The sequence below is a fragment of the Lipotes vexillifer genome, unplaced genomic scaffold, assembly GCF_000442215.2.
Source record: "Lipotes vexillifer unplaced genomic scaffold, Lipotes_vexillifer_v1.1 scaffold251, whole genome shotgun sequence".
Taxonomy (NCBI): Eukaryota; Metazoa; Chordata; class Mammalia; order Artiodactyla; family Lipotidae; genus Lipotes; species Lipotes vexillifer.
This window is the reverse complement of record NW_006770868.1, coordinates 3,212,046-3,239,111: the sequence shown is the minus strand read 5'-3', so window position 1 is coordinate 3,239,111 and position 27,066 is coordinate 3,212,046. Positions and strand designations below refer to the sequence as shown.

General features: G+C 49.6%; 1 protein-coding gene across 1 annotated transcript in view; it reads right to left on the bottom strand.

Moving 5' to 3' along the window:
- PREX1 (phosphatidylinositol-3,4,5-trisphosphate dependent Rac exchange factor 1) overlaps positions 1 to 27,066 on the bottom strand; it is a 202,532-nt gene that overhangs the window by 53,748 nt on the left and 121,718 nt on the right. Inside the window, 5 exon segments of the mRNA XM_007446399.1 lie at positions 4,554 to 4,701; positions 6,871 to 7,020; positions 8,548 to 8,666; positions 14,399 to 14,532; positions 22,281 to 22,442. Of these exon segments, the coding sequence (XP_007446461.1) occupies positions 4,554 to 4,701; positions 6,871 to 7,020; positions 8,548 to 8,666; positions 14,399 to 14,532; positions 22,281 to 22,442 (713 nt within the window).

Genomic DNA, 27,066 nt, shown 5'->3' with positions numbered 1-27,066 from the left:
CGGAACCTCTGCTGACCCAGCCAGCGTTTCTGAAGACGGCAGCCACTCATTGCGGCCAACTGGGGCCGCATGGGAAGACTAAAGCATCTTACGACTTTTCAAGAGAAGCTGGAAACCCAGCATTTCCTGTGAAATCTCCCAACTGTTAAATGTTGATATTGAATCCAAAATTTTCTGAAAGCACCGTGTGGCCCAGGGAAAACACATCTGCGAACCACACTGTGTCAGTGGGGCGCCATGTGCTACCGCTGGGTGCAAGGAAATGTGTTACAAGCAGGGGGGTCAGCATATACAAAGGCCCTGAGTAAGAAGGTTAGGGAACCAGCAATCTGCCAGTTGGTGGGGGTGGGGGCAAAGAGAAGCGAGATCCAGTCTTCCAGAAAGACCTAACCGGGAGCAGGGTGCGGTACGCTGCGGACACAGGGAGCAGGTCAGCCTGCTTTGGCGGGGAGTCTGAGATTCAGGGAATGGGGGACTAGTTGAGAGTTAGCATGTGTCAGCTAACGGCAGCAACCCTCTTCCTTCCTGCCCCCCAGTATCGTGCACCCAGTAAACATGACTTTTAAGTGTCAAGTCCAAGGCTAGGCACAGGGGACACACAGGTACACCCTGGCAGTCTTCCCGGGAAAGCCCCCAAGCTGAGATCCAATGTCCACTCATCCCCAATACAAGAATCCCATTTCTCTTGCCCGTCTCCTCCATGGCCTTGAGCTCCACAAGGGCAGGAACTGGGGGTTTCATGTTCATCCCTGTGACTCCACTGCCTGAGATGCTTCCGGGTGGTGTCTGCAGCAATGCCTGACGAATCATTATTGATCAGCTATTACACACTAATACCGTGTACCTATGCCCACAGGTGGATGAAACAGTGCGGCCTCTTGCACCTGGGTGCTCCCATTCTGGCAGACTTCAATTAATGAATGACATCTAACTCTGTCTAGAGTATAACCAAAGGCCTTCTCCTTCCAGGAAGCCTTCCCTGACTGCCCTGCCAGACAGACCATCACACCTTGTGCCCTGAGTTCTTAAAGCTCTGACAGTGCCCTCATCCTGGGCCTGTATAATGAGTTCATCCTCGCTCGCCTCACTCTCCCACGCAAACTCTTTCAATGGATTCCCAGAGCGCCTGGGATAGAATCTGAACCCCCTCACCCCTTACCTGCCTGATTTGGCCCCTGCTACCCACTGTGGCCTCATCTCAACACCCCCCAGCCACTCACTCCCTCCAGCCAGGCTGGCCTCCTTGCTGTTCCTCAATTTACTCAAGGCTCATTGCAGCCTTGGGGCTTTCGCACCTGCTGTTCCCTCTGCCAGGAATGCTATTCCCCCTCTCAGGAATGTTGTTCCCCCAGATCTTCTCATGGTTGGCTCTTCCTTGTCATCCAGATCTTGGTTAAAATGTCACCTCCCCCAAGAGGCCCTTCCTGACCACCCTGGCTGAAATCACACCCCCTTTCCTCACCTCCTCACATCAACCTACTTATTTCCTTAAAGCACTCTTATCAAGTCACTGAAATTCCCTTCCTTATTTGTATTTATCCACTTTCTGATTCCCCTACTGGCCTGTTATCTCCACGAGGGCAGGGGTTTCCTCTGTCCTATTCACTGCTTGCACACAGTAAGGGCTCAATAAACAATGACTGGGATAGATGAAGGAATCAATTTTGTCTCCCTAGAATCCAAGGATCCTAGAGGGCAAACGCCATGTTCCTCCCATGAAGCCTCCACAAAAATACACAGATTTTATTCCTTGGTTTTTCTTCACGTGGCATCCATGAGTTTTGTCTCTGATGAGGGCAGAAACGGGCCACTCCTTAAGCTCCATCACATTTCCATCATTCTTGCCCACAATGTGCTGAGCATGTCACACGTGTTTTCTCTCTGTATCCTCCGACAATCCGGCAAGGCAAACATTTCATTCTCTCTCATTAATTGGTCATTTACTGAGGCTCAGAGAGGTTAAGAAACTTACCCAAAGTCACACAGCTAGAAGGCGGGGGAAGCAGGACTTGAGTCCAAGTCTGCTTCAAAGCCTAACCCTTGAAGGTTATAAAAATCAGACACTTTTTGTATTCCTGGAGTCCCCCATCCGTAGAGACAGGTAACGATCAAGGAAAAACGAAATGTGCTGAATAGAGATAAAAATGGATAAACACAGCAGAGTGTGGTGAGAGAAAGTACTGGGTTCAAATCCCAGCCCCCAATTTGTGCCCATGTGACCTTGTGCAGGACCTTTTCCCTCTCTGTGCCTCAGTGTCCTCACCCTTAAAATGGGAACAATGGCAGTAAACTGCCTCACAGTGTCACATAAAGATTAAAAGGCACGGCCACATGGCAGCACCTGGAGCAGAGAAAGGCTCCGCAGTTGTGTCTCTGTGGCTGCTGGTTCCTTCCACCGGAGGGGGCCTGGGTGCTCCTGGAGGAGGAGCTGGGTCCTGACCAGGAAGGAGGAGGACCGCGAGCCCGGGGCTGTGTGCAGAGCAAAGCCGAGTAAGGAGAGTTTTTATCAGCACGATCTCCTGCAGGAAGTCTGGTCCTTGAGGGCCCAATGATTGCCAAACAAGCTTCAATCCTGGCCCTGTTTCAAATGGGCAGGAAAAGAAATCTCCCCTAATCCTTCCTGAGGAGACAGAACACCCTGCTGAAGCCCTAATCGCAGACAGGTTAGCCCATCCAGCTGGACTAAGCTCTCCAAAGGGTTTGGCAAGAGGTGGGGTGGGGGTGGGGGGTCCTCTGACCCTAGGGGGCCAGAAGCAAACCCCTCCTCGAGAGAAACCTCCTTTCTGCCCAGGGATTAGGAATTAGCTGATGGAGACCAGCCCGGCTGCCCCCTCCCTGCTTCCCACAGGTCTGGGGCCCACAGCCTCCCCTCCACAGACCCTCCCAGGGAACATGGAGCTGGGGTCAACTAACCCTGAGGGCAAAAGGGCAGCCTGACTCCAAGGCATCCAGGCCAACTCCAGAGGCCCAGCCACCCCCCAAATCCCCTGCCTGCTGCCCCAAGCCATGACCAATCAGCTCCCCCTGGCTCCCTGCCCCCGGCTTCACACTGGTCTCCAGCTGCTCATCCAACATCTGTTCAATATGTGAACGTCTCCTGGGCATCTCGACCTTAACACGTGCAAACGGGCTCTGCATCTTCCCTCAGCTGGCTTCCCGATCACCGCACTCGCCAGCGTGCCTCCCACCCCTCCGCCGGCTCCCTCCCAGTCACCTTTGCTGCTTCCTCCTCCGCCCCAGAGCCCAGGCTCTGCATCATCCCTCTCTCTACCCATCCCCCTGCAGATTTCATTCAGTCTCATGGCTTTGAAAACCAATGCTGTCACCTTCCACATGATCCAGAATGCAACTACTTGCCCCCATCTCCACGGTGACTACCCTCGTCCATGGCACCTCTCACCTGGTCTACGGCAATATAATAATTACAGCCGCTTTTACCCCAGCATTGGCTGATGGGGTGGAGAAAAAGGGAATTAAGGATCTTGAGCACCTGGAAGGGCTGGAGTGCTGATTGCTGCGAAAGGGGAGACAGAGGCAGGTTTCAGAGGGTGGGAGTAAAGCCCAGAGGCTCCACTTGGATGCCTACACTGAGACAGGCTCCCGGACAGAGATGTCGCCTTGTTAGTTGGATATGAAATCTTGACTCGGGGAGAAAAGTTCTGGGTTTAGGATCCAATCCCATCTCACCCGTGCTCTGATCCTTTGATCCTTGGTTATAAAATAGGGGCGGGGGTAATAATGTTTTATTATTAGGAAATAATGTAATTCCCAGACAGAGAAATTGGAAGCCCTAAGTACTGAAACCATGTGGACCTCCCCTTCCCCTTGTGTATCTCAGGAAGGGAGGCCTCACCAGACACCAACCCAGCCAACATCTTGATCCCGGACTTCGAGCCTCTAGAACGATGAGAAAATAAATTTCTATTGTTTAAGCTGCCAAGACTGTGATACTTTGTTATGACAGTCCAAAAAGGCTAATTCAAAGGTCTACATTTGCTCTTCCAAAACCTCTGAAATCAACTCCCTGCATTAAATACCTTTCTGCTTGACACATCTATAGGGGCTTCTCTTTGCCTGAATGCTAGAGCAGCGTTTTTCAATCCATGGTGGAAAACCCGCTCACAGTTTGTGAAATCAATTTCATGGGTTTCATTCAGCACTATTTTTGAAATGAATGAAGAAATGAGTAGAATAGAATAGAATAGAACAGAATACACAGGTATTTTCAGAGTGTAACAAGCACAGTAAATTTTGTGAAACTTTGGCTTCAGTCATATATTACATGAATGTGTGTACCAGGTCACAATATAAAACTTACATTTTGCAGTGAGTTGTGGTCAAAACAGTTGAAAGCCCTGATATGGGCACCCCACTATCCTTGATCTCCAAGGGCTGTTCCACAAGGATTCGAGTGCTTTAGTGGCTCTGCCCAGGAGGGCTCATGGCAGAAGGGGCAGGGCTGGGAAAAGCCACGTGGGTGCAGATGGTCTGCCCACCTCCAGCATCCAGCTGAGACCCAGGGACACAGCGGAGGCCAGGATGGGGTCACTCACTTGCCAAGGAAGCACTTGGGGACGGTGCTCAGCTTTCTCCGACGGTCCTTGATCAGGTTCACCTTCTTGTTCATCATCATGTGGTAAAGCTTCTCCCCCTTCTCCGCGATCATGACGTAGGCATCCCGTTCCATGCCCAGCTTCAGGCCTGCGGAGGGGACACGGTCAGCACCAGCGCTGGGGAGCAGAGCAGGCGGGCATGTGGTTCCTGAAAGCCGTTCCCCCAGCTGCCCCCAACTACCGCCACAGCCAGTGGTCACCCATAGAGCACTCCCTGCATGTCGGACACTGTTCTAGGCACCTGCCAGTGACCCCACACAAGACCTTGTAGAGGAGAGTGGGTAAGTCCCCCATTTCACAGATTGCAACGCTGAGGTCCAGAGAGGCTAAGTCCCAGGGTAATAAGCAGTCGACCCTTCAACCTGAGAATGGGTTTCCAAATTCTGAGGTTATCAGAAAACCTACTGAGACCTTCCTTCCAGGCCAGGGATGGAAATTTCCCCGTTTCTCTAGACAATTCACACAGAACTATGATCCCAATCACTGCCCCATATTTTCTACCTGGACCCCATCCAATCCTGACAATAAGAGCAATGACAAATAATAATAGCAAATGCTTTTATAGTGCCTACTCTATGCCACTTAATCCTCACAGGAAACCTACAAGGCAAGTTCCATTATCCCCATTTTACAGCTGAAGAAACTGAGGTCCATAGAAATTAAGTTCCTGTCCAAGGTTGCCCATCTAGAAGCAGTGGAACCAGGATTTAGACCCTCAAGCTTGGCTCCAGATCTGTGCTCTTGACCACAGACCTGGAAACTCAGCCCTGAGCTCAGGGTTTGGGTGATACCCCGATTCTAACAACCAAGGCCTACTCAGGCCACACTCCACTCATGATCACATATGTCCAGCACTGACCACAGCCATCCATTCCGACCACAAAGACACTGATCAGCCCCAGGCCAGGCCACGCCCCTGATCCCCACCGCCCAGTCCTGACCACACACCCAGCCCTGATCCGTGTCAGAAGTCATAAACCTGCCCCAGCAGGGGCTAAGTTCAGTTGTTTACCTGGCCTAATGGCATTTTAATAAATTTTGATGCAACATTTAAAATCAAGACATGTCACCTAAAAATCCTGATGTCGAACTTCTCAAAAAATAAAAATTCAATGGACCTGGCCATGCTGGGCCCATACTCATTCCTGAGAGATGATGGTGACTTGTACTTGGGTGGAAGCAGGGAGAGGACAGAAGTGGATGGACTTGGCATGTAAGTGGAAGGCAGAATTAAAGGGACTTGATCTACTGAGTTTGGGGAGTCGGCAGACATCAGGGTGACAGCAACAGTTTCAATCTGAGCTCCTGGATGACTGAAGGAGCCACTTACTGAGATGGGGAAGTCCAGGGAATGAGTGGGTTTGGGGCAGAAGACAGGGGGGAAATTAAGAATTCTGACTAGACATGGTAAGTGTGAGATGTCCACGACACATCCAAGTAGTGATTTCAAGAGAACAGAATATAGATATGGAGGAAACTGGGCCTCTGTTTTCTCCTCTGTAAAGCTGGGCGGTAGGTACCAGTTTTAGGATCATGAGTCAAATCTGCAAGTATTTATCATCAAATCCAAACCTCATTTAGCAGCATTACAACCCTCTGCATCAGGAGCTTTATCCCCATTTACCAGGCCACATCACTGAGGTCTGGAAAGCTGAAGCAACTCACCCCCAAACACACCATGGCCTCCCCTTCCAAGCACGGTGGTCTCTGTACAGCAGTTCAGAGTTTCCCACCCCCAAACTGCACCCAACTATCACCCAGCTCTGCACTTCCTAACACAAGGGGCCTCAGAAGTGCCTGGGCACAAGCATTCATGACGACAGTTAGGGGCAGCCCCCACGGACCCTCCTCCCAAAGACGTGGTGAATGTCAAACAAAAAGAACCCCAGGTGAAGGGAACAGAACCGTGGAGGGGACAGAGGCACGTAGGGAGCATCTTGACTACTAACCCTCAAGGGTGAAGGAAGCAAAGAATCTCCGGACAATCAACTACATTGGCAAGACCTTGGGCAATTCCCTTCCATGGGGCCTCAGTTTCCCCATCTGTCTGGTGGGCTAAACCAGATGAGCTGAGATCCCACCAAGTTCTAACAGTCCCAGAGCTCCCTGCCCCTTCAAAGACCTGCTTTCTGTAGCTCTGACCTTTCTGGAAAGGATCCTACACCCCTCCCGTAGACACAGCTCACTCTACAGAAGGGACCAGGCTGCAGGAAGCCATATACGCCCCAGGGATCTGGGGAAGCCCCCCGCCACTCACTCTCGCGTTGCTCCCGCTCACGGATGATGGCATCCAGCCACTTCTGCTTCTCCTCTGCTGTCTTGGCCATGCAGACAAACCACTTGTTCTTGGCCGTGTTGTGGATCTTCCAGCCGTTGGTGACGGTGTAGCCATTGCTGTGATAATCCGCTGGCAAGGGAAGGAGGCAAAGCGGGGTCAGCAAGAGCTCAGCCATACAACCCAATATTCATCATTATATGCTTACGAGTGAGGTCACAGGACCAGCCCTTCCTCCTCCAGAAAGACAGGGCGGCAGAGGCATCAATGGCATCAGGATTTGGGAGTAGAACTTACTATCCTCCAGATGCTCCCTCTCCTATCTATTCTCTGGTGGGCAATGAAGACCTCAAGCAAAGAGCCTCCCAACCCCTCAATTGCAAAGGGAGACACCTGAAGGCATCTTGCCCATCTCATTCTGGCACTTGGGCTACATAAAACCCTAGCGTAAGCCTGATGATGCCAAGTCACAGGCCCTTACAGAGTGTTGGCTGGGATGGGAATTGGCAAACCTCTCTGAAAACAGGCTGACATTATCCAGGAATGTTGCAGCCAGCTATACCCTGAATCTGAGGAGGGGTCCACAGGTTTCGTGAGACTGCCAAAGGGGTCTGTGGCTCAAAGCCAATTCAGAACCCCTGTCCTGGACAAGCTCAAGGACAAATACACGAAGAGGTATACACACAAGAACACTCACAGGATCACTGTTTATAATGGTGAACAACAGAAACAACCCAAATGTCCCTCACAAAAGGAATGGGTGAACTGGGGACTATCTGTGCAAGAGAAAACTACACAGCAATGGAAACCAAGAAGCTACAGAGAGCTACATGCAGAAACACGGATGACTCTCACCACCATGGGGTTGAGTGAAAGAAGCAAGATGCGAAAGAATATACAGTATATTTTATGACCATTTACATAATATAGAAAACAAACCAGTGGTTACCAGTGGGGAGAGGGAAGGGGGAAGGGACAAGACAGGGGTATGGGATTAAGAGATACAGACTACTACGTATAAAATAGATAAGCAACAGGGATATATTGTACAGCACAGGGGAACACAGCCACCATTTTGTAGTAACTAAATGGAATACAATCTATACAAATATTGAATCACTACGTTGTACACCTGAAACTAATAGAACGTTGTAAATCAACTAAACCTCAATTTAAAAAAAAAAAAAAAGAATCCACATTCTGGGCCAGTGCTACCCAGAGAAACACAGTGAGAAGCAATAATAATAATAAATACATATATATAATTTTATATGTATTTGTAATCATATAACCATTTAAATAAGGTTCGAAAACAGAAATTTTAATTAAAACGTTTAGCAATGCACATTTAGGAGGTAAAAATATGTTTAAAAAGCAAGAAAATAATCACCACAAAATTCAGAGAGAGGTTACTTCTGGGGGGAAGGAGGCACTGTGGCCAAGGAGGGGCGTGTGAGGGGCTTCTGGGGTGCAGGCAGCAGTTTATTTCTTAACCTGAATGGTGACCACCCAGGGGTTGGCTTTATGTGCATATGTTTTAGGCACTTTTCTGCGGACAGGTTATCTTTCCCGATCAAAGGAAAACACTGGTGAACCGCAGCAGAGGCTGTGCTGTAGAGCAGGGGGGCTGGGCTCGGGCAGGGCAGGGTGGGGACCTACCTGTCCCATCCTCCACGTTCTCCACCTCCATGACTTCAGTGTTGATTCGACCCCGGAAGATATACAGGGAGCCGTTGATGGATTTGGTCCTCTTAGTGGATTTCTTGCTCCCAGTGACCCTGAAAGACAGTGGGAAGTCAATGTCCCCTATGCCTCCTCTCCTTGGGGCTCAACCGTCTTCAACAGAGCAAAGGGGAGCAAGGCAGTAACACAGAAGGGCGCCCGGGGACAGGAGAAGTGCGGGAACCAGGTCAGAAGTATGGCATTTTGGCTGGTGGTTGGGTGACTTGAGCAAGTCACTTTTCCGCTCTCAGCCACAGCTTCCTCATCTGGAAAATGGGTTAATAGCCTTGCTGACCTCCCAGAGCTACTTCTGAGCCAACAGGAGATGTGGATGTGAAACCAACAAGAAGCAACAGAAACCCACTCTTCTAGGCTAGAAAATGGGTAGAGACTCTCAGGGTGTCTAACAAACAGGAACTTCCTGAAATAAAACCAGAATGGAAAGGAACTTGGAGTAGGAAGTCCATCCATCCATCCACTTACATCTACCTACCCACCATTCATTCATTCATTCAGGTGAATTCTCTTGCTCACCCATTTAGTCACTCAACAAACAATCTGACCAGTGCTTCGTATGGGAAGGATACCAAGTTGGGACCAGGGGAGTCACTCACCCATGCATTCAACGGGCACTCAAGAAAATACCTACTGGGCACCAAGCACTATTCTAGGTGCTAGGGCTACAGCAGGGAACAAAACAAAGTCTCTGAGAATATACCTTCCAATACAGGAGGGCAGAAGGTACCCCAAAAGCCCTCCATCACGCCTCCTTCTGGTCACTATCCCCTGCAAGGGTAACCACTACCCTGCCGTCTAAACTCATGGATTCTCTCTGCCTGTTTTGGAACTTCACATACACGAAATCACACAGGGTGATGGTGATGGACATTTGGGTTGCTTCCAGTTTGGTGCTGCTGTGAATGTTCTGGTACAGGTCTTATGAAGAACATATGTGTGCATTTCTCCGGGTTATCTACCTAGGAGTTGAATTGCTCAGTTATAAGGAATGCATACGATCGGCTTTGGTAGATACTGCCAAGCCGTATCAATTCTCCCACCCCTAGCAGCATAGGGACATTCCAGTTGCTCCACATCCTCCAGAACTGGTATTGAATTTCCCATTTGGGCCATTCTGGCGGCAGAGAGGAGTGTCTCTAATAAAGATTTCATCCGTAGTTCCCTGATGAATAATGAGGCCGAGCACTTTTTCATGTTTATTGGCCACCTGGTGTCTTCCACTTGTGAAATGACTGTCCCTTGACCATTTTTCTGTTGGGTTGTCTGTCTTTTTCTTAATGATTTATAGCAGGGCTCGGCAAACTTCGTCTGAAAAAGGGCCAGAGAGTAAACATTTTCAATTGTATGGGCCATATGGTCTCTGTTACAACTACTTAACTCAGCCCTTGAGGCATGAGAGCATCCACAGACAACACAAAAATGAATGGGCATGGCTGTGTGCCAATAAAACTTTATTTATAAAAGTAGGCAGAGGGCCAAATTTGGCCTATGTATTTTGGATATGAGTCCTTTGCAAAGTGGATTGCAAAGATCTCCTCCTGTGTGGCTTGCCTTTTTACTCTCATCTTGGTGTCTTTTGATGAACAGAAGTTCTTAATTTTAAGGTAGTCTGATAAATCTATTTTTCCTTTATAATTATACTTTCTGTCCAATTTACGAAATCTTTGCTTACCCCCAGATCATGAAGATAGCCTCCTATGCCTTCTTCTAGAAGCTTTATTGTTTCATCTTTCACAGTTAAATCAATAATCCATCTGAGGATGACTTTTGTATACTGTGTGAAGTAAGGGGTCAAGACTCGTTTTTCCCACTGGATATCAAACTGACCAAGCACCATTTATCGCACCTCATTGGTGCTTCTGCTGAAATTCAAATGACAGCTTACATGTACGTCTGCTTCTGGACTCACTACTCCACTCCATTCATCTTTCTGTCTGTTTTTACACCAATACTACATTGTCTTCATTACCATAGCTTTAGAGTGAGCCGTGGTATCAGTAATAAAAGTCCTCCAAGCTTTGTTCGTCTTAGCTATTTTTGTCTCTTTCTGTTTCCATGTAAATTTTAAAATCATTTACGTACAGATACACACAACCTCCCTCCTGGAATTTTTATCGTAATTACACTGAGGTTCTGACCAACGTTTGATGAGAGAATGCAAAGCACTTGCTGGTGATGGGGGGTGAGGCAGGTCAGAATCAAGGACAACTAAGATTCTGGCCTGAGATCCTAGGTAAATGATGGTGCCATTTACTGGGAATGCCTACAACTCAAGGAGGAAAAAGTTTGGAGCAGGAGTTACAATGAAAATGATGAGTCTTGTTTTAGACCCAAGTTAAGTGTAAGCTGTCTGTGACACACCCAAGGGAAGATACAGATTTAGATTTCTTCTACCTTACATACCATGTGCCAGGCATCATTCTAACCATGTTACATGTTTTATCTTAATCTATAAAAAACACCTCATGAGATGGAGACTGCTTTCATCCCCATTAAACAGACAGGAAAACAGAGGCACAAAGAGCTGACATAACTTGCCCAAGGTCACACAGCTTGCAAGCAGCAGCGTCTCTGAGTCTTTAACCACTACACGCTGCTGACACCTCTAAGATGTTAAACAAGCAGTCGAGATACATGAGACTTAGGTCTTCTGTGTCTCAGTTTCGCCTTCTGAAGAATGGGGAGGTGCGTTTTTAAAACTCTCCCTTCCACTTCTGACATCCAAGGAGCCTCTCCTTTTAAATCAGACCAGAAGCACTCTGAGTCAGAGACCTCCCCTGACCCACAACCCGGACAGGCAGTGCCTGGCACGACCCAGGCAAAGACACGACCGTAGACAGACACCTACCAGCGTCAGGCGTTTCCTGTGACTACATCAGAGCCACGCTGGGAGTTCCATCCACCATTGCACAATCCCTCTGAGACCTCTCGGAGCCCAGCCCTCTGGCTCCTGACCCAGTGCAGGGACGGAGGCCGCCTGCCAGGTTCTCCCAGGCAACAGATGTGCCCTCTCCTTCTAGCCAGCCCAGCTCATCTGCAGGCCTGAGGCAGGAAACGGCCTTACAACAGTGCGTGCGCCCTAGACGACCCGCTGGGTGTCCAGTACAATCGGCATCAGCTGCTACTGCTCCAATGGAGGAAGGGCCCATGACAGGGTGACTGAAGGCTGAGCAAACGTGGCCCAGGCTGGGAGGTCACAGAGGCCTGAAGGGACATTCTGCTTTCTAAACCCCAGTGTTCTGGGAAAAGTGCCTGCTTCAGACAGCCCATGGCGGGTGGTGGGGAAGGGCTGGGGTGGACGCTGGCAGTGGCCTTGGCATTGTCGAAGAAGGACTCTCAGGATGGCTCCAGTGAGAACAGGCAGGAAGCAAGGGGGAAGGAGAAGGGGGCATTGATGGCGGGATAGGAGGACACGAGACAGATGCAGACAGACTAACGGGAATAAAATATCAAGTGAGAAAGAGACACACTGACCCAGCCACTCAGAGATGGTGAAAGAGGGAGATGGAGGCCTCTGACCAGAAGGACCAAGTCCCAGAACAGGGAGGAAAGGGGGGGAAGGGGAGGGGCCTGTGGCTAAAGCACCTACTATGTGCCAGGTGCTGCACCCGTGGGATCGCACTGAATAGGAACACATCACATGTGGAGGTAAGTTAACAGTAATGGCAGCTACTCCTTATTCTGGGCACTTACTATGTGTCAGGAACACTTAACATGTTTGCCCTTGTACACGGTACAAGATACATGATAATTCATCCTAGTTTACAGATGAGGAAACTGAAGCAAAGAGAGGCAAAGTCACAGAGCTAGAGAAATGGCTGAGCAGGGATTCAACAGTTGCTCTTAAGCAAACGCTACTGTAAGAAGGGGTTTATCAACCCCATTTTAAAGAAGAGAAAACTGAGGCTCAGAGAGGTCAGGCTGGAGGAGGAAGACAATGAGAAGCTTCCCCACACTCACACGGAAAGCCCTCATTCATCCTGTGGAAAGGTTCCTCACCACCACCTTAGGAGGCCGGCAGAATCAGACAAGGAAAACGAGGCTCAGACAGACAGTAAGTGACAAGCCCAGAGCCACAATGGAAGCTGGAGGTGATGCTGACAGTAGGACCCAGGATCTGGACCTCCCCTCAGCCCTAACTTTTGCTAGATAAGACTAAGGAAGCCTCTGGAAAGTCACCATTTCATCCCTAAAACAAAATAACAGGAAGCTTGATTCAAAAAGGTCTGCACTGGTCAGTTGCCCTCTACCTCCTCAGCGAGAAAACCGGAAGGCAAGAATTCTCTTGGTCCACCAATCTACCCACCCACTCATGCATCCAACCATCCACTCGTGCCCCTACCCCTCCATCGCCTAACTTTCCATCTCTCCAATCATTCATCCACCTATCCATCAACTCAACCATCCTATCAACCAACCTCCCATACACACCAGAGTCCAACCACCCTGGCAACTATCAACCAATCATCCTTCAACACACACATCCAACTGATCATCCGTCCACTAATCTCCAAACCTCCACCACCCACTCAGCCTCCCAAGTTTATGACCATCCAACCATCCATCCATCTACCCAATCACTCAACAAACCATACATAAAGACCCCAACACACCTTTCATTTAAATACACCTCTCCTAGGGACTTCCACGGTAGTGCAGTGGTTAAGACTCTGCGCTCCCAATGCAGGGGGCTTGGGTTCAATCCCTGGTCAGGGAACTAGATCCCACAACTAAGGAGCCCACGAGCCATAACTAAGACCCGGCACAACCAAATAAAAATAAATAAATAAATATTTAAATAAATAAATAAATACCACCTCTGCCGGCTCATCATGTCTTCATTTCCATTTCTCCAACTACCCAAACATTCACAGATTCCCCCAACTTTCTATCTACCCCTCCATCCAGCCATCTCCTAAACCTCCAACCACTTGACTGCTCACTCACTCATCTACTCATTCATCCATCCACGAATCAATTCATACACACATAGACAATCACTCCCATTCATCCCCCAAACCTGCAACTACCATCTATCCCTCCTCCCATTTGCCCACACATCCAACCATACATACATCCGCATCAGTCTACCACTCATCCACCCATCCATTCACTCTACAAAGTTTAAGAAGCTCCAGTGAAAGACACAAAGATGACAAAGATACTAGCTTTCCCTCAAAAAACTTAGCAGGAGAGGACTTCCCTCCCCTCAAACCATCTACCTTTGGATCTTAGAATCACAGGATTCTGGTGGCACAAAGACTCTCCAAACTTCCATGATCGTCTCGACCTACACTGTCCACTGTGGCAGCCACAAGCCACAGGTGGCTACTGGGCACTTAAAAGGTGCCTAGTACAAATTGAGATGTGCTATAAGTGTAACATACAGACCAGATTTTGAAGCTTTAGTGTAAATTTTTAAAAAGAATGCAAAATACCTATTTAATAAATTTTTAAGTTGATTAAGTTGAAATAATAATATTTGGGCACATATTGGGGTAAATGAAATGTTATTTAAATTCATTCCACCTATTTCTTCTGCTCTTTTTAACCTGATTATCAGAAAATTTTAAATAATCTATGTTCTTGAATAGTGCTGATCTAGAACAGATCCCTGAACTCAGAAGAGAAAAGGGAGGCCTAGAGAGGGAAGTGACAAGCCTATGTCAAGAGTTCAACCCAATCCCAGCCTCCTGGCCCACCCGGGCAGCCCTGTCCCAGTCTCCCAGCCCACCCGGGCAGCCCTGTCCCAGCCTCCCCAGCAACTCACCTGGATTTCCGCTTGCAATAGACAAGGAGGTTGTCAAAGAGGAAGAAGGCTCTCTCCTGGATATTGCCCGCGGAGATTTTTAACAAAGTCCCTTGCAGGAGGAGCTGGGTGCAGATGTCCGTGAGGTTGGAGCCCTGGGAGAGCGATGGGGGGTTGCGGTGCATGAGCTGGCAAATGCAGGAGCTCCCCTGGGAATGCCCCCCTTCCTTCCCACAGACAGAACCTGCACCTGCCTCCCTCGCACCCCCAAAAACTCAATGCACCACTGGAGGCACATCTGTGAGCAGACAGAAACCCAACACAACCTGATCGATGGCTTCCCTCCGGTGAGTGTGCCAGAACAATGCTGGCAGGCGTATACAGAGATGACCATTTCACAGAACAGGGACTTGGGGCTCAGCGAGGTGAAAGGACTCACTCAGCTCGCACGGCCCTAGTTGACATCTGGTTTTGTTATGGGTTTTGTTGGTTTTTTGTTTGGTTGGGTTTTTGCCTCTCTCCTCCCCCCCCTTATTTATTTGTGTCTTGACTTGTTACTTTATCTCCTCCACAAGAATCCCACTTCCATAAGGACAGGAAGCATTATCAAGCATCTATCAAGCATTTGCCACAGTATTCCCAGCACCTACTACACTCTCTGGCACACAGTAGGTGCTCAATAAATGCCTGCAGAACAGGTGACCAATGCAATGTGAGTTCCACCAGGGGCAGAGGATTCTGAGAGCACCCTCTCTAGCTCAGGATGTGAGAATAGATGGGAACAGTTCCCAAATTCTACCTGGTCATCTATGCTAAATGACCAAGACGTTAGGTGTGCATGACATTCACTGAACCTCCATGGGGTTCAGGGTGATGTGGTCAGGAAAGGCACCGGGGAGGAGCAAGATGGGCCTGGGAGGATGGAGAAGATAAAGAGGCTGAGGATAGGGATAGGCAAGGTCCCTGCTGGGAGGAGTCCTCAGAGCCAGGGACCACACAGGTCCATCTGGAACTCTGGGGGGACCAAGGCAGGGGCAGAGAGATCCCAAAGTGCTAACAGAGAGGAAGCTGGAAAGAGACCTTAGAGGGCACAGAATGCCAGCTAGCGAAGTCCCCGGAGGGTCCCCAAATCCGTGCTCCTCTTCCGTCATAGTCATGGAGTTTCAGCTGGCACATGGCTGCCCAACCACAGACTCCACTTCCCAGCATCCCTTGTGCCAGGCGTGGTCACATGACCACATTATGGCCAGTATGCCTCACTTCTACATCATTTCCTTGAGAAAACTGCCTCCCTTCGTTTCCTCTCTTCCCTCCTCTTGCCATAGGCTGGAAGATGGCCACGGTAGTGGAATACACCGTAGCAAAGGATGGAGGAAGGCACTGGAAGGGACCAGGGTCCGAACGGAGCAGAGGTGCCCCACCCCAAGCCTGCATCACTACTGAGAAATACACTTTTATCTCATTTAAGCTACTGAAGTCTCTCTTTCTTACAGCCGCCAACTTTAAATACTTGATGTACTTTTAAATACATCAAGGTAAGGTTGGAGGCCCCATCAATAGGTGGGCAAGGGGGTGCCTCTGACATTTAGGCCCAGGGGATATTATGCAAAAGTGGTATTTTAGGGGAAATTCATTTCACCAACCTGCAGATCACGGTGAAGGGAGAAACAAAGAGACGTGATGCTATCTCTGCCTGGAAATGAACTTGGGGAGGAAAGAAGGAGAATTCTTCATAGAATCTCCTTCCCCAGACACTCAATGCCCAGAACTGACAAGGAGTTCATACCCCAGAAAGATCTGCTAACTCAATTATTTCTGATACCCAGTATGGGAAACTGGTTTTGGCAACTCAGAAATCAGGCTGTTTTCTAACTGCCCACTGCAGTCTCCCCAACTGCTGTCAGAGTCGGTTTGCTCTGTGCCCACGGGCCGGCTAGAAGCAGCAAATCCATTTGCCCAATGGTGCCAGAGACCCTCTCTGGGGTCCTGGGAAACCAGCCTCTTTGCAATCAAGAGCTGTGCAGCCCAGGACAGAAGCACACACCCGTTAACAGAAATCACAGCCTGGACGCTTGCATGCCACAGGCAGATATGTGATGCCCACAGCACAGCGACCCAGCGAGGTAGCGGCCCTGCTGCCCTGGGGCTAGAGGATGAAGAACCCCTTGGAGCCCCAGCATCCTTGCAAACAGGGAGAGTGACTCCCTGGCTGATAAGACTCCATCAGTGGCCCATGGGCCAGCTCAGAGCACAGAGCAACTCGACAGTTCCTTCGAGACCATGTGCTTCCTGTCTCCTCCACCTCATTCATGTCCACCCACCAGCCCTTCCAGGCTCCAAAGGGAGATTTTGGCTGCTTGTACAGTAAGTCTCCTACATACGAACCTTCAAGGTGCGAACTTTCAAAGGTGTGAACATGTGTTTGCATGTCCAATCACGTAACTTAGTTTTCGTGTCTGGCGTTATCTGTAAAAGTTGGGTACCAGGCTTCCCCGGCGGCGCAGTGGTTAGGAATCTGCCTGCCAATGCAGAGGACACGGGTTCGAGCCCTGGTCCAGGAAGATCCCACATGCCGCGGAGCAACTAAGCCCGTGCGCCACAACTACTGAGCCTGCACTCTAGAGCCCATGAGCCACAACTGCTGAGCCTGCGTGCCACAACTACTGAGCCTGTGCTCTAGAGCCCCTGCTCCGCAACAAGAGAAGCCACCGCAATGAGAAGCCTGTGCACCGCAAGGAAGAGTAGCCCCCGCTCGCCGCAACTAGAGAAAGCCCGCGCACAGCAATGAAGACCCAATGCAGCCAAAAATAAATAAATTAAGAAAAAAAAAAGTTGGGTACCTAGGCTAACTTTGTTGGACTTGTGAACAAACTGGACTTACAAACGCACTCTTGGAATGGAACTCGTTTGTATGTAGGAGACTTACCGTATATGAACCTAGTACCTGGCCCAGCTGTAGGGCCCAAGAGCCTGGAGGTCACACAGACCTGGACCAATGTCAGGGGACGGCAGAGAAGACGCACACCCAGCCTGGCAAGCTGCCTCCCTGGCCTTGGCCAAGGACCACCCAGCAAACTGCATCTGAAATGCCAAGGACACTACAGAGGGAGGTCCCTTCCATCCCAGGCCTGCTAAGAAGCCCAGCTGACACTCGGTTTCCCCGGAATCCTTGAACCCAGGTCAGGGGTGGTGTTAAGGATCAGATACACAGGGAAGTGGCGGAGCACCAAGGTGTCCACCAGTCAGGGCTGGAGTCCTCTTTCAGACGGTGCAGAACTGAAGTGGTGACATTCAGAGAAGATGACAAAAGCTAACACAGGCATAGGGCTCACCACCCACCAACTCCAGTTCTAAGGATCTTACAAAACTCCGTTAATCCTTACAACTCTCATTTTACAGAGGAGGAAGCTGAGGCACAGAGCAGTGAAGTGACTTGTTCAAGGTCATAGAGGTGGTCAGTGAGTGAGCTGGGACCTGAACCCAGACAGGTGGTCCCACCATCCTATCCACTCACCTCTACTACCCTGTGCTGCCTCCTAGAAGGTAACCTGATGGTTTTCTTATGCAGCTGTTGGTCTAGAGCAGGGGTCTTCGAAGGGGCGAGAGCACAAGGCATCCCAGGGAGGGTGGGAAGAACATACAAGAACTTCTATTTATGGTCCTTCTTTTTAACGGTCTTATGTTTCCTCACCCCTATTTCCTGTCCCTCAAGGGTGAGTGCAGTTGATGGTCTCTTAAAGCAGGGCTTCCAGAGCCCGCAAGAGTGGTGTGTTCTATTTCTTTCTTATTAAGAACATGCTCTTCTGTTTATGACCGTGAGCTTCTCACGAAAGTCTGCGGGGCCCAATGTCCGGAGTGTCCCTCTGCAGGAGGGTCAGCCCACACTGGTATGAGCCCTAGGCAAAGTTGCATGATGTTTTCTCATCTAAAAAAAATGAAGAAAGAAATCCTGCTTTGCTGCCACGGCTCCTCCTGACGTTTATTGAGCGCTTACTCTGATCCAATAAAGAAAGCACTGTTCTGAGCGCTTTGCATGTATCCACTCCCTGAATCCTCAAGTGACCCGTGGGGCATCCTGCCATTAGCGACTGTACAGATGAGGAAACTGAGGCAAAGGTACCCCACCAAGCAGAGCGGGGGGCGGGGGCTCATACACTCACATCCACAGTATTGCGACATACTCCCATTTATCCGGTTTTAACTAAACCAGTCCCACAACTAAAAAGAACAATTGGCTTACAGAGGATCAGGCCAAAAAAAAAAACAACCCAGAGATTGGAGATCAAACTAATGATGCGAGCCCAAGCGCACAGCAAGAAAGTGGCCAAGAAAAGACTCCCCCTGCTCCAGAAATAAGTCCCTTGTCAGCCATATTCCAAGAGAGATGACAGCCCTCTAATCAGATTGGCAAGAGGTCAAACAAAAAGATTAGAAAGCGGGCTTCCCTGGTGGCGCAGTGGTTGGGAGTCTGCCTGCCGATGCAGGGGGCGCGGGTTCGTGCCCTGGCCCGGGAGGATCCCACGTGCTGCGGAGCGGCTGGGCCCGTGAGCCATGGCTGCTGAGTCTGCGCGTCCGGAGCCTGTGCTCCACAACGGGAGAGGCCAAAACAGTGAGAGGCCCCAGTACGGCAAAAAAAAAAAAAAAAAAAAAAAAAAAAAAGATTAGAAAGGATCAAGGAGAGAATCAGAAATCAGGATTTGCAACCACCATCGTTCACTGTGAACTACACCTGTAAGTCACACTGTTCCCTGAGGTTCTAACTACTGAGGGCATGAAGCTATTACAAGCAGCTTCACTGTTAAACATTATTTTTTCTAGCTAGAACATATTATTTTCCCAAGTCATCTTGAGGATTAAACTTAAAAACCCTTCTACTATACAGAAAACCATTTCACATTTTCCGAAGAACATTCATGTTCTACCCTTCGCTTGACCCTCACAATGACTCCAGGAGATAACTTCAGAGATGTTATTTCTGAAATTAGACAAGTAGGGGAAAATGAGGCCAGGAAAGTAGGACAAACTTGCATAAGGCAGGATAATCTGTAAGTTAAAAGGCTGGGGGCTTCCCTGGTGGCACAGTGCTTAAGAATTTGCCTACCAATGCAGGGGACACAGGTTCGAGCCCTGGTCCGGGAAGATCTCACATGCCACGGAGCAACTAAGCCTGTGCGCCACAACTACTGAGCCTGTGCTCTAGAGCCTGCAAGCCACAACTACTGAGCCCATGTGCCACAACTACTGAAGCCCGCGTGCCTCGAATCTGTGCTCCACAACAACAGAAGCCACTGCAATGAGAAGCCTGTGCACCGCAACAAAGAGTAGCCCCTGCTCGCCGCAACTAGAGAAAGCCCACGTGCAGCAACGAAGACCCAATGCAGCCAAAAATAAATTAATTAATTAAATTAATTAAAAAGAAAAAAGGCTGGGCACCAAAGCCAAGACCCTGCACGTCAGTTTTCTCATCTGTAAAATAGGGATAACAACTGCCCTCTCTTCTAGTGTTGAAAATGTGTAATAGGTGCTCAGTAGATTGTCAGCAATTCTTATTCTAGGTCACTTTATTTCCTACCTTACCCAGCGACAGAGATCAAAATAAGGGCCATTCTCAAACTGCAGATATTTCAGGGTCAACAAGGACCCCAAAGACCCTTAGTTCCTATTTCCCTAGGCCCTTACCAGGAGGCATCTGGAAATCACTTCTGCTCTGGCTGCCAAATTGCTTGCTTAATACTCTCTCCACAGGGGTTCACGTGAGAAATTTCCCTTCTAGCTGGATGCCAGGAAACTCTCTGTCACCCAGAAGAACTGCTCAGCTTGTTCCTTTTTTGACAATGAATGTTAAGTAACTTCAGTGTCCTGCTCTTTTTACCTTGGCTGCCAGGAAGCTCAAAGCCCAAACAGGCAGATGTCTAAACATGTCCACTCTATGTGCTCTTTAGGTCAGCATATTTGCTGAAAGTGACCAAGTGACACACTTCTGGCCAATGAGTTGAAAAGGTCTTCTGGGAAAGGTTTCCCTCCACTAGGGAGGCGAGCACCCCCCCTCCATCGTCACTGCCCTGGCCGAGCCCCTGTCTCCTCCTGCTTTGGAACACGTGATGCCTGGAGCTGCTGCCATCATGGAACCATAGAGGGGAAGGCTGAGAGGATCACAAGAAACCAAATGAGAGCTCTGACATCATGAAGGTGAAATGTGATTCCTTAGAGGACACATCCTGACACAATTTTCAGGTGCAGAAACCAAGCTATGCATTTTAAGCAGAAAGAAATGAGGGCCTTATCCAATCCTTGGAGGGGTTAGAAGAGCCTAGAATCACGGCTGCCAGAAAACCAAGAACACTGCAGAACTGGCCTCCAGGGAAGCCACTGCGCCTGCTCCAACTGGGGAAAAGGAGAATCAGACCAGCACCTGCCCGAGCTGATATTCTAGGGAAATGCTGCCCAAGCTGCTTCCAGGCCCTCAGAAGCTGTTGCCTCAACTCTCAGCTACAAAGCCACCCCATCCTGCTAGATACACACCACCACCAACACAATGGATGCCCTTCCTCTTGACACTCAGAAGCTGGAAACCGGGCCCTCTGCAAATGCTATCACAGAAAGTCAAACACAACCATGGCTGTGCTTTGCTGCACAAACAGCACAAGGGTGGCCTCCGTCCCACTCCTGCTTTCCAAATCTCGAGCAGCTGGATCTGATCTTGGCCAATCATATCCCAAACCTGAGCTACAAAGGAGTCTGAGAAATGCACCTATTTGTTCTTCAGCTGGGCAGGAAGGCCAGGCAGAGGAGAGTGGGTACGTGACAAACACTAATCCACAACACCCACCTCCTCCAGAACACAGGTCCTTCCCCTTTGCAGCCATACCCTCAACCTCGCAGCTATACAGTCTCATTTAGCACTCCCCAACACAGGGAGATGAAGTGGAAATCCCAAAGTAGCAAGTGCCAGAAAATCCAAAGGGTCTAAGGCAGATGATTCAGAGAATTATCTGTAGCCAAGAGTCTTTCCTCTTTAGTCTTCATCTCCCATTCCAGCTGTACTTACTCGGATATTGACTTTTTTATTTATTCAGATTTTCCCATTTCATTCCACAGATTTTTTAGGACAGCTCTAATAATTTAAGGAAGACACAACAGAAGATCTCAAGAATCCCATCCCTTAATAATCATCATCATAGTAATATCCATACCTATCACTTATTGAGTACCGACTATATGCAGTACTGAGTATACTCAGTATATACTCAGTACTATACTGAGTATATACTGAGTATACTCAGTATATACTCAGTACTATATTGAGTACCTATATATATAAGGAAACCGAAGTTCAGAGAAGTTAAGACATTTGCCTACAGTCACCCAGTAAGGGAGCGTCAAAGCCAGAATTCTATCCTGGAGTGAACCCTTAAAAGCTACCCTTGACCTTGGCGTCAAAATCTCAAGGGACGCCAGGCAGACAGGCAACATGTGAAGGAGAGTGAGTGGGGATGGAGGAAAACTAGTGGCTCCAGAGGCTGTTGCAATGGAAAATGGGGGCTCAGTGTTACCAATTTTGTAAGAGAAACTTTAAATCTAGACTTTTCTGTGGACCTAATTTAAAACTAATTAAACTTTTTTTTTTTTTTTTTTTTTGCAAACACAATGGAGGCCAAACAAAATATGCTACAGGCCAAATCTGCCAATTTTGTAAGAGAAACTTTAAATCTAGACTTTTCTGTGGACCTAATTGAAAACTAATTAAACTTTTTTTTTTTTTTTTTTTTTTTTGCAAACACAATGGAGGCCAAACAAAATATGCTACAGGCCAAATCTGGTGCCCACACCACAGTCTGAACCCAAGTTGTGCACCCCCCAGGCCCGTCCCCAGCCCAGAAGCTTCCTCCTGCCCCAGACACACCTCCCAGCCTTCGATGTGCGACTGCAGCTGCTCCAGGGCCTCCAGCTTCTCCATCTGCCTCTTGGTCTCGTTGATGTTGGAACAGACGGTCTTCATGGCCTGCAGGGCGCTCTGGACCGCGGGGTGGTCGGGATGCTTGCCGGGGGTCCTCTTGGCGAGTTCCTAGGGTAGAGGAGAGGGCAGGAATGAGGGACATCAACCCAGAGGGCACCAAACAGCCTCCAGGACACCCGGGCCTGAACCAAGTCCCAGCTCTACTCTGGACAAAAGGTGTGATCTGGTGCTGGAGAACATCACTCATTCATTCATTCATTCATTTAATAAATGTCCCCTGAGCAGCTCCTCCACAACAGGCAGTGTTCTAGAGTCTGCAGACAAATTTGTTAATAAAACAGAAAAATTCCTCATCTGGTGGCTATTACATTCTAATAAAGGAGGTGGGCCAAAATTAAGAAAAATCAGTGACAAATATTACAAAGGCACATCAGAATGAGGGGCTAGAAGGTCTTGGGAAAGGAGGTGTTCTTTCATATAGGGAGGTCAAGGAAGCCCCTCTGAGGGGGTGACATCTGAACAGAGAGTCTGGATAAACCAAGGGAGAGAGTCCTGCAAAAATCTGGGGGAAGAGCATACCTGGCAACAGGAACAGCAAACGCAAAGGGGCATGGTGGGAGTGTATGGGGTCTGTAAGGGAAACAGCAAGGAGGCAGTGTGGCTAGAGGAAAGTAAATGCGAGAGAGAAGGAGAAAGAAAGAGACAGAGACAGAGACCAGTTGGCCAGAGAGGTGGCCATAGACACTGCCTCTCCCTAGCCCCCAGTTTTTCTCATCTGTAAAATGGGTATAAAGAACCCCTTGCCTTCACAGGGACGTGGAGGAAACATGTAAAGAGGACAAAGACGCCAGTGGGGGGCTTAATCTGCAAGCCCCTCCCCCACTGTTTCTCACTCTCATCTCGCACCCCACCACCGGCACAGGCTGGGACACTCTAAAGGTCAGGCTGGTCTTAAACAAAGGGTTTCAGCCCCATAGTAAGTGTGATGAGAAAGAAACTGAGACGGCAGAGACCAGCTGGGTCTCAAGATATCAGGGAAGATTTTCAGGCCGCGTCACTCAACTGACGCACTGGCAGAGGTAAGTTTCTCTAATCATCCGGCCCTGACATGCCCAGATGTTCCAGTATCTCTCCATCTTTCTGCTCCCTCAAAAATCACAGATATGACACTCCAGTGGGCTGGTTCCCAGTACAGTCCCACATGGGTTCCAGGGCTAGCTCCGCCCCTGGGCGGCTGGATGACCTCGGGCCAGATGCCCTCCATGCCAAGCCTCAGGTTCATCGACTGAAAACCAGTGATGTGGGGGAGGATGGTGACGATGAGCCTTTACTCTGTGCCTGGGAGGTAGGTTCTGTTATTATCCACTTAACAGAAGAGGAGATGCAGGCTCAGCGGGATGGTCCAAAGGCTCCAAGAAGTAGGAGGAGGAATGTGGATTTGAACCCGGCCATCTGGTTCCACTCGTGGTCATGGTGAGGGGTAAATCAGACACTGCAGGAAAAGCAGCTCCGGGGGAAAGTACAGCCTCAGTGCACACTCAGTCTACGCTGGCCATTATCAGTCCTGCTTCCGTAGGACGATACACGTTAGCAGGGCCTGCAGGTCGCAATGGGCCAGGCAGGTGTTGTTCTGAGAACGCCCTGCGGAGCACCAGCTCCAAAAATAGGTCTTCTCTAGTCACTTCATTTCTTCTCTGCCTGAACGTGAACAGCCTCTTTTCTGCAGAGCAGATCCTAATGGCCCAAGGACCAGATGTTCTGTAACATCAGGACCCTGTGGGTTTGCTGAGCACCTGCCTTGGGCCCAGGGACAGATCAGAAAGGAAGCAAAGGGTGGGGAAGGATTGAGCCCTCTCTCTGGAGGCAACTGAGCTGGGAAAGGTGCTCCCAGGGAAGGGGGAGGGAGGGATGGAGGGAGGAAGGAAGGGAGGAAATGGGGGGCGGGGCACAAACAACAGCCCCAAGTGGTGAAAGCGCTCACGATAAATCAGAGAAGGGGGAGGACGGTGTGGCCGGAAAGCCTTCAAGGAGGAAGTAAGACAGAGGCAGGCGGGTCACTGAGGGTTGAGCTTTTTGTACAAAGGGGATGTATTTCCATTCACTCCTCACTCAACAAACACAGACTGAGCAACAGGTATGTGCCAGAGCACCGGGGTCTGGACAGAGACTGAGACGGCCCTCAGGGAGCTCACAGTCAAGAGAACAGTCCAGAAGTTGAGTATTACCACTAACAGTAATAATGTTAGCATTTAGTGAGTGCTTACACTTTTTGAGCTCGCTCAATCCTCACATCAACCCTATGAGGTAGTTATTATTATCCTCACTTGACAGATTTGAGAACTGAGGCACAGAGAGGTCAGGTCACCTGCCTGAGGTCACGGAGCAGACTTGAGCCTAACCAGTCTGGCTCTGAGGTTAGTGCTCTGAACGTCTATACTATTTATAACCTTTCAGATAGTTAAATAGGAATACTTTCCTCTCTGGTAAATATAATTTATATTATTGATTAAGTGCTAGGTGAAACATCAGGCAAGTGAAGGGACAGAGGGTGAGGGAGGTGCACTGGTCCGAGAAGGTCTCTCTGAGGAGAAGGGCCTCAGGGTGGAGACCTGAATGAAGTAAAGGCACAGGCTATACAAACATGTGTGGGAACAGCACTCCAGGCAAGACAAGAGCACAAGCAAAGGCCCTGAGGCAGTGAGAAACAGCAAGGAGGCCAGGGAAGCTGCAGCAGAGTGAGCAAGGTGAAGGATGGGTGCTGAGGTCGGATGCACACACCAAACACAGATCAGGTAAGGCCTGGGTGTGGTCTCTGGGCTTCATCCCAAGAGCCATGGGCAGGTGATGGGGGGTTATAAGCTGAGGCCTAACACCATCCAATTTATTTAGCCTTTAAAAAACCGCTCTAGGGGCTTCCCTGGTGGCGCAGTGGTTGGGAGTCCGCCTGCCCATGCAGGGGACATGGGTTCATGCCCCGGTCCAGGAGGATCCCACATGCCGCGGAGCGGCTGGGCCCGTGAGCCATGGCCGCTGGGACTGCACATCCGGAGCCTGTGCTCTGAGGCGGGAGAGGCCACAGCGGTGAGAGGCCCGCGTACCGGAAAAAAAACAAAAACAAACAAACAAAAAACCTCTGACTGCCAAGTGGAAGATGCACTGGAGGGAACATAAAGTGAACGTAAAAGCAGGAAGACTGGCTAGTGGCTACTGCAATGGTCCAGGCAAGAGATGCTCAAGGCTGGAACCAGGAAGCTCTGTGCCCCATTCATCCATCCAGTGAGGCCTCCTGTGTACCTGGCCTCAGGCTGGGCCCTCTGTTGAGGACACAGATGACACAGACACTGCCCCCTCTCCTGGAGCTGACGGCCTGCTTGTAGACATGTCCACAGATAAAACTACGATAGAAGCCTGTGACCTATGATGGGGAATTCAGTTGAACTCCCCAAAGCACCCCCAGCCCCATCCTCCAATGCTCCAATGTAAGTAATTTTGAGCATCTGAACTTCTGTCAAGCCAGCCAAGGCACAAAAGGGGAGTGTAGCCAGCCAGCTGCGTGTTTCCTCCGAGTAAGCAGTGACAGAGGCTCAACCCGCCAAAGCAGATCCAGCATGCTCTCCTTCTAAAAGCAGTGGGTTAAATGAAAGCCTGCGGACCAAGTCCAACCCACCACCTGTTGCAATAAACAAAGCTTTACGCTCAGTCATTTCCCCGCTGTCCTCACTTCTTTGTAGCCACAACATCAGAGTGGAATCGTCGCGACAGAGACCACACGGCCTGTGCAGCCTGTAATATTTACTATTTGGTCCTTTAAAGGAAAAGCTTGCTGATCCCTGGTCAAAAGCAACAGAACAGATTCTTAGCTGAGCACAAGGCCACCCGGAATAAAGGCAACATTCCCATCCACCAGGACACAGGTTCTGATCACTGGGGTGTGTGCAGCTTCCGTTTTCCTTGCCTGTCTCCCCTTTCCCTAGGCTGGAACGTGGACACGGTGTGAACATCTGAGAACCCAGGGGTGGAAGAACATAAACCCTGGACTGCCTTGTACAGAAATAAAATTACACATTAAGTCACTGTTATTTCGGGTCTCCGTCACTGTAGCTAAAATATATCCTGATACATGTGACAGATGAGGAAGCTGAGGTGGACCCAGAGGCGAGGTCACTTGTCCAAGGTCGAAGATTGCTAAGGGGTGGAGCCAACATTCCAACCCATGCAATTGAAGTCCAGAGCCCGCGTTTTTAACCACTACTCCATGCTTCTCCAGCCTGTGTCCCTGGGATCCTACCTCCTCCCACCTCCCTCCACAAGTGCAAAGCCCTCAGCTCTCTTATTCTTGAGACTGAGAGCTTTAGGGCCTGTCACACCCTGGGAGGCACTGCCACCACATCCCAAACCCCTGGAAGTTGGAATTTCAGCAATCCTCTACTGATGGTTCCCTGAGGGGCTGCCAACACCCAGTGGCTAGTAAAAATGAGAAAAAGGTTACTTCCCTCTTCCGTCTGGCTGCTCCCACCTCTCCTCCTGCCTGAGATCGCTGCTGGGCATGGAGAATTGAAACTGAGCAGGACCTTCTGGCTAGGTTCCTGGCTGGGCCAAAACTGAGGGGAAGGTATTGGCTTTGGTGTCTTGGTTCACAAGGGAGTGTTGACTCCGCTCTGCCCAGCCACAAACTCAGGGCCCATTCCTGCCTCTGGGCCTTTGCACTTGCTGTGCCCTTTACTGGCACACT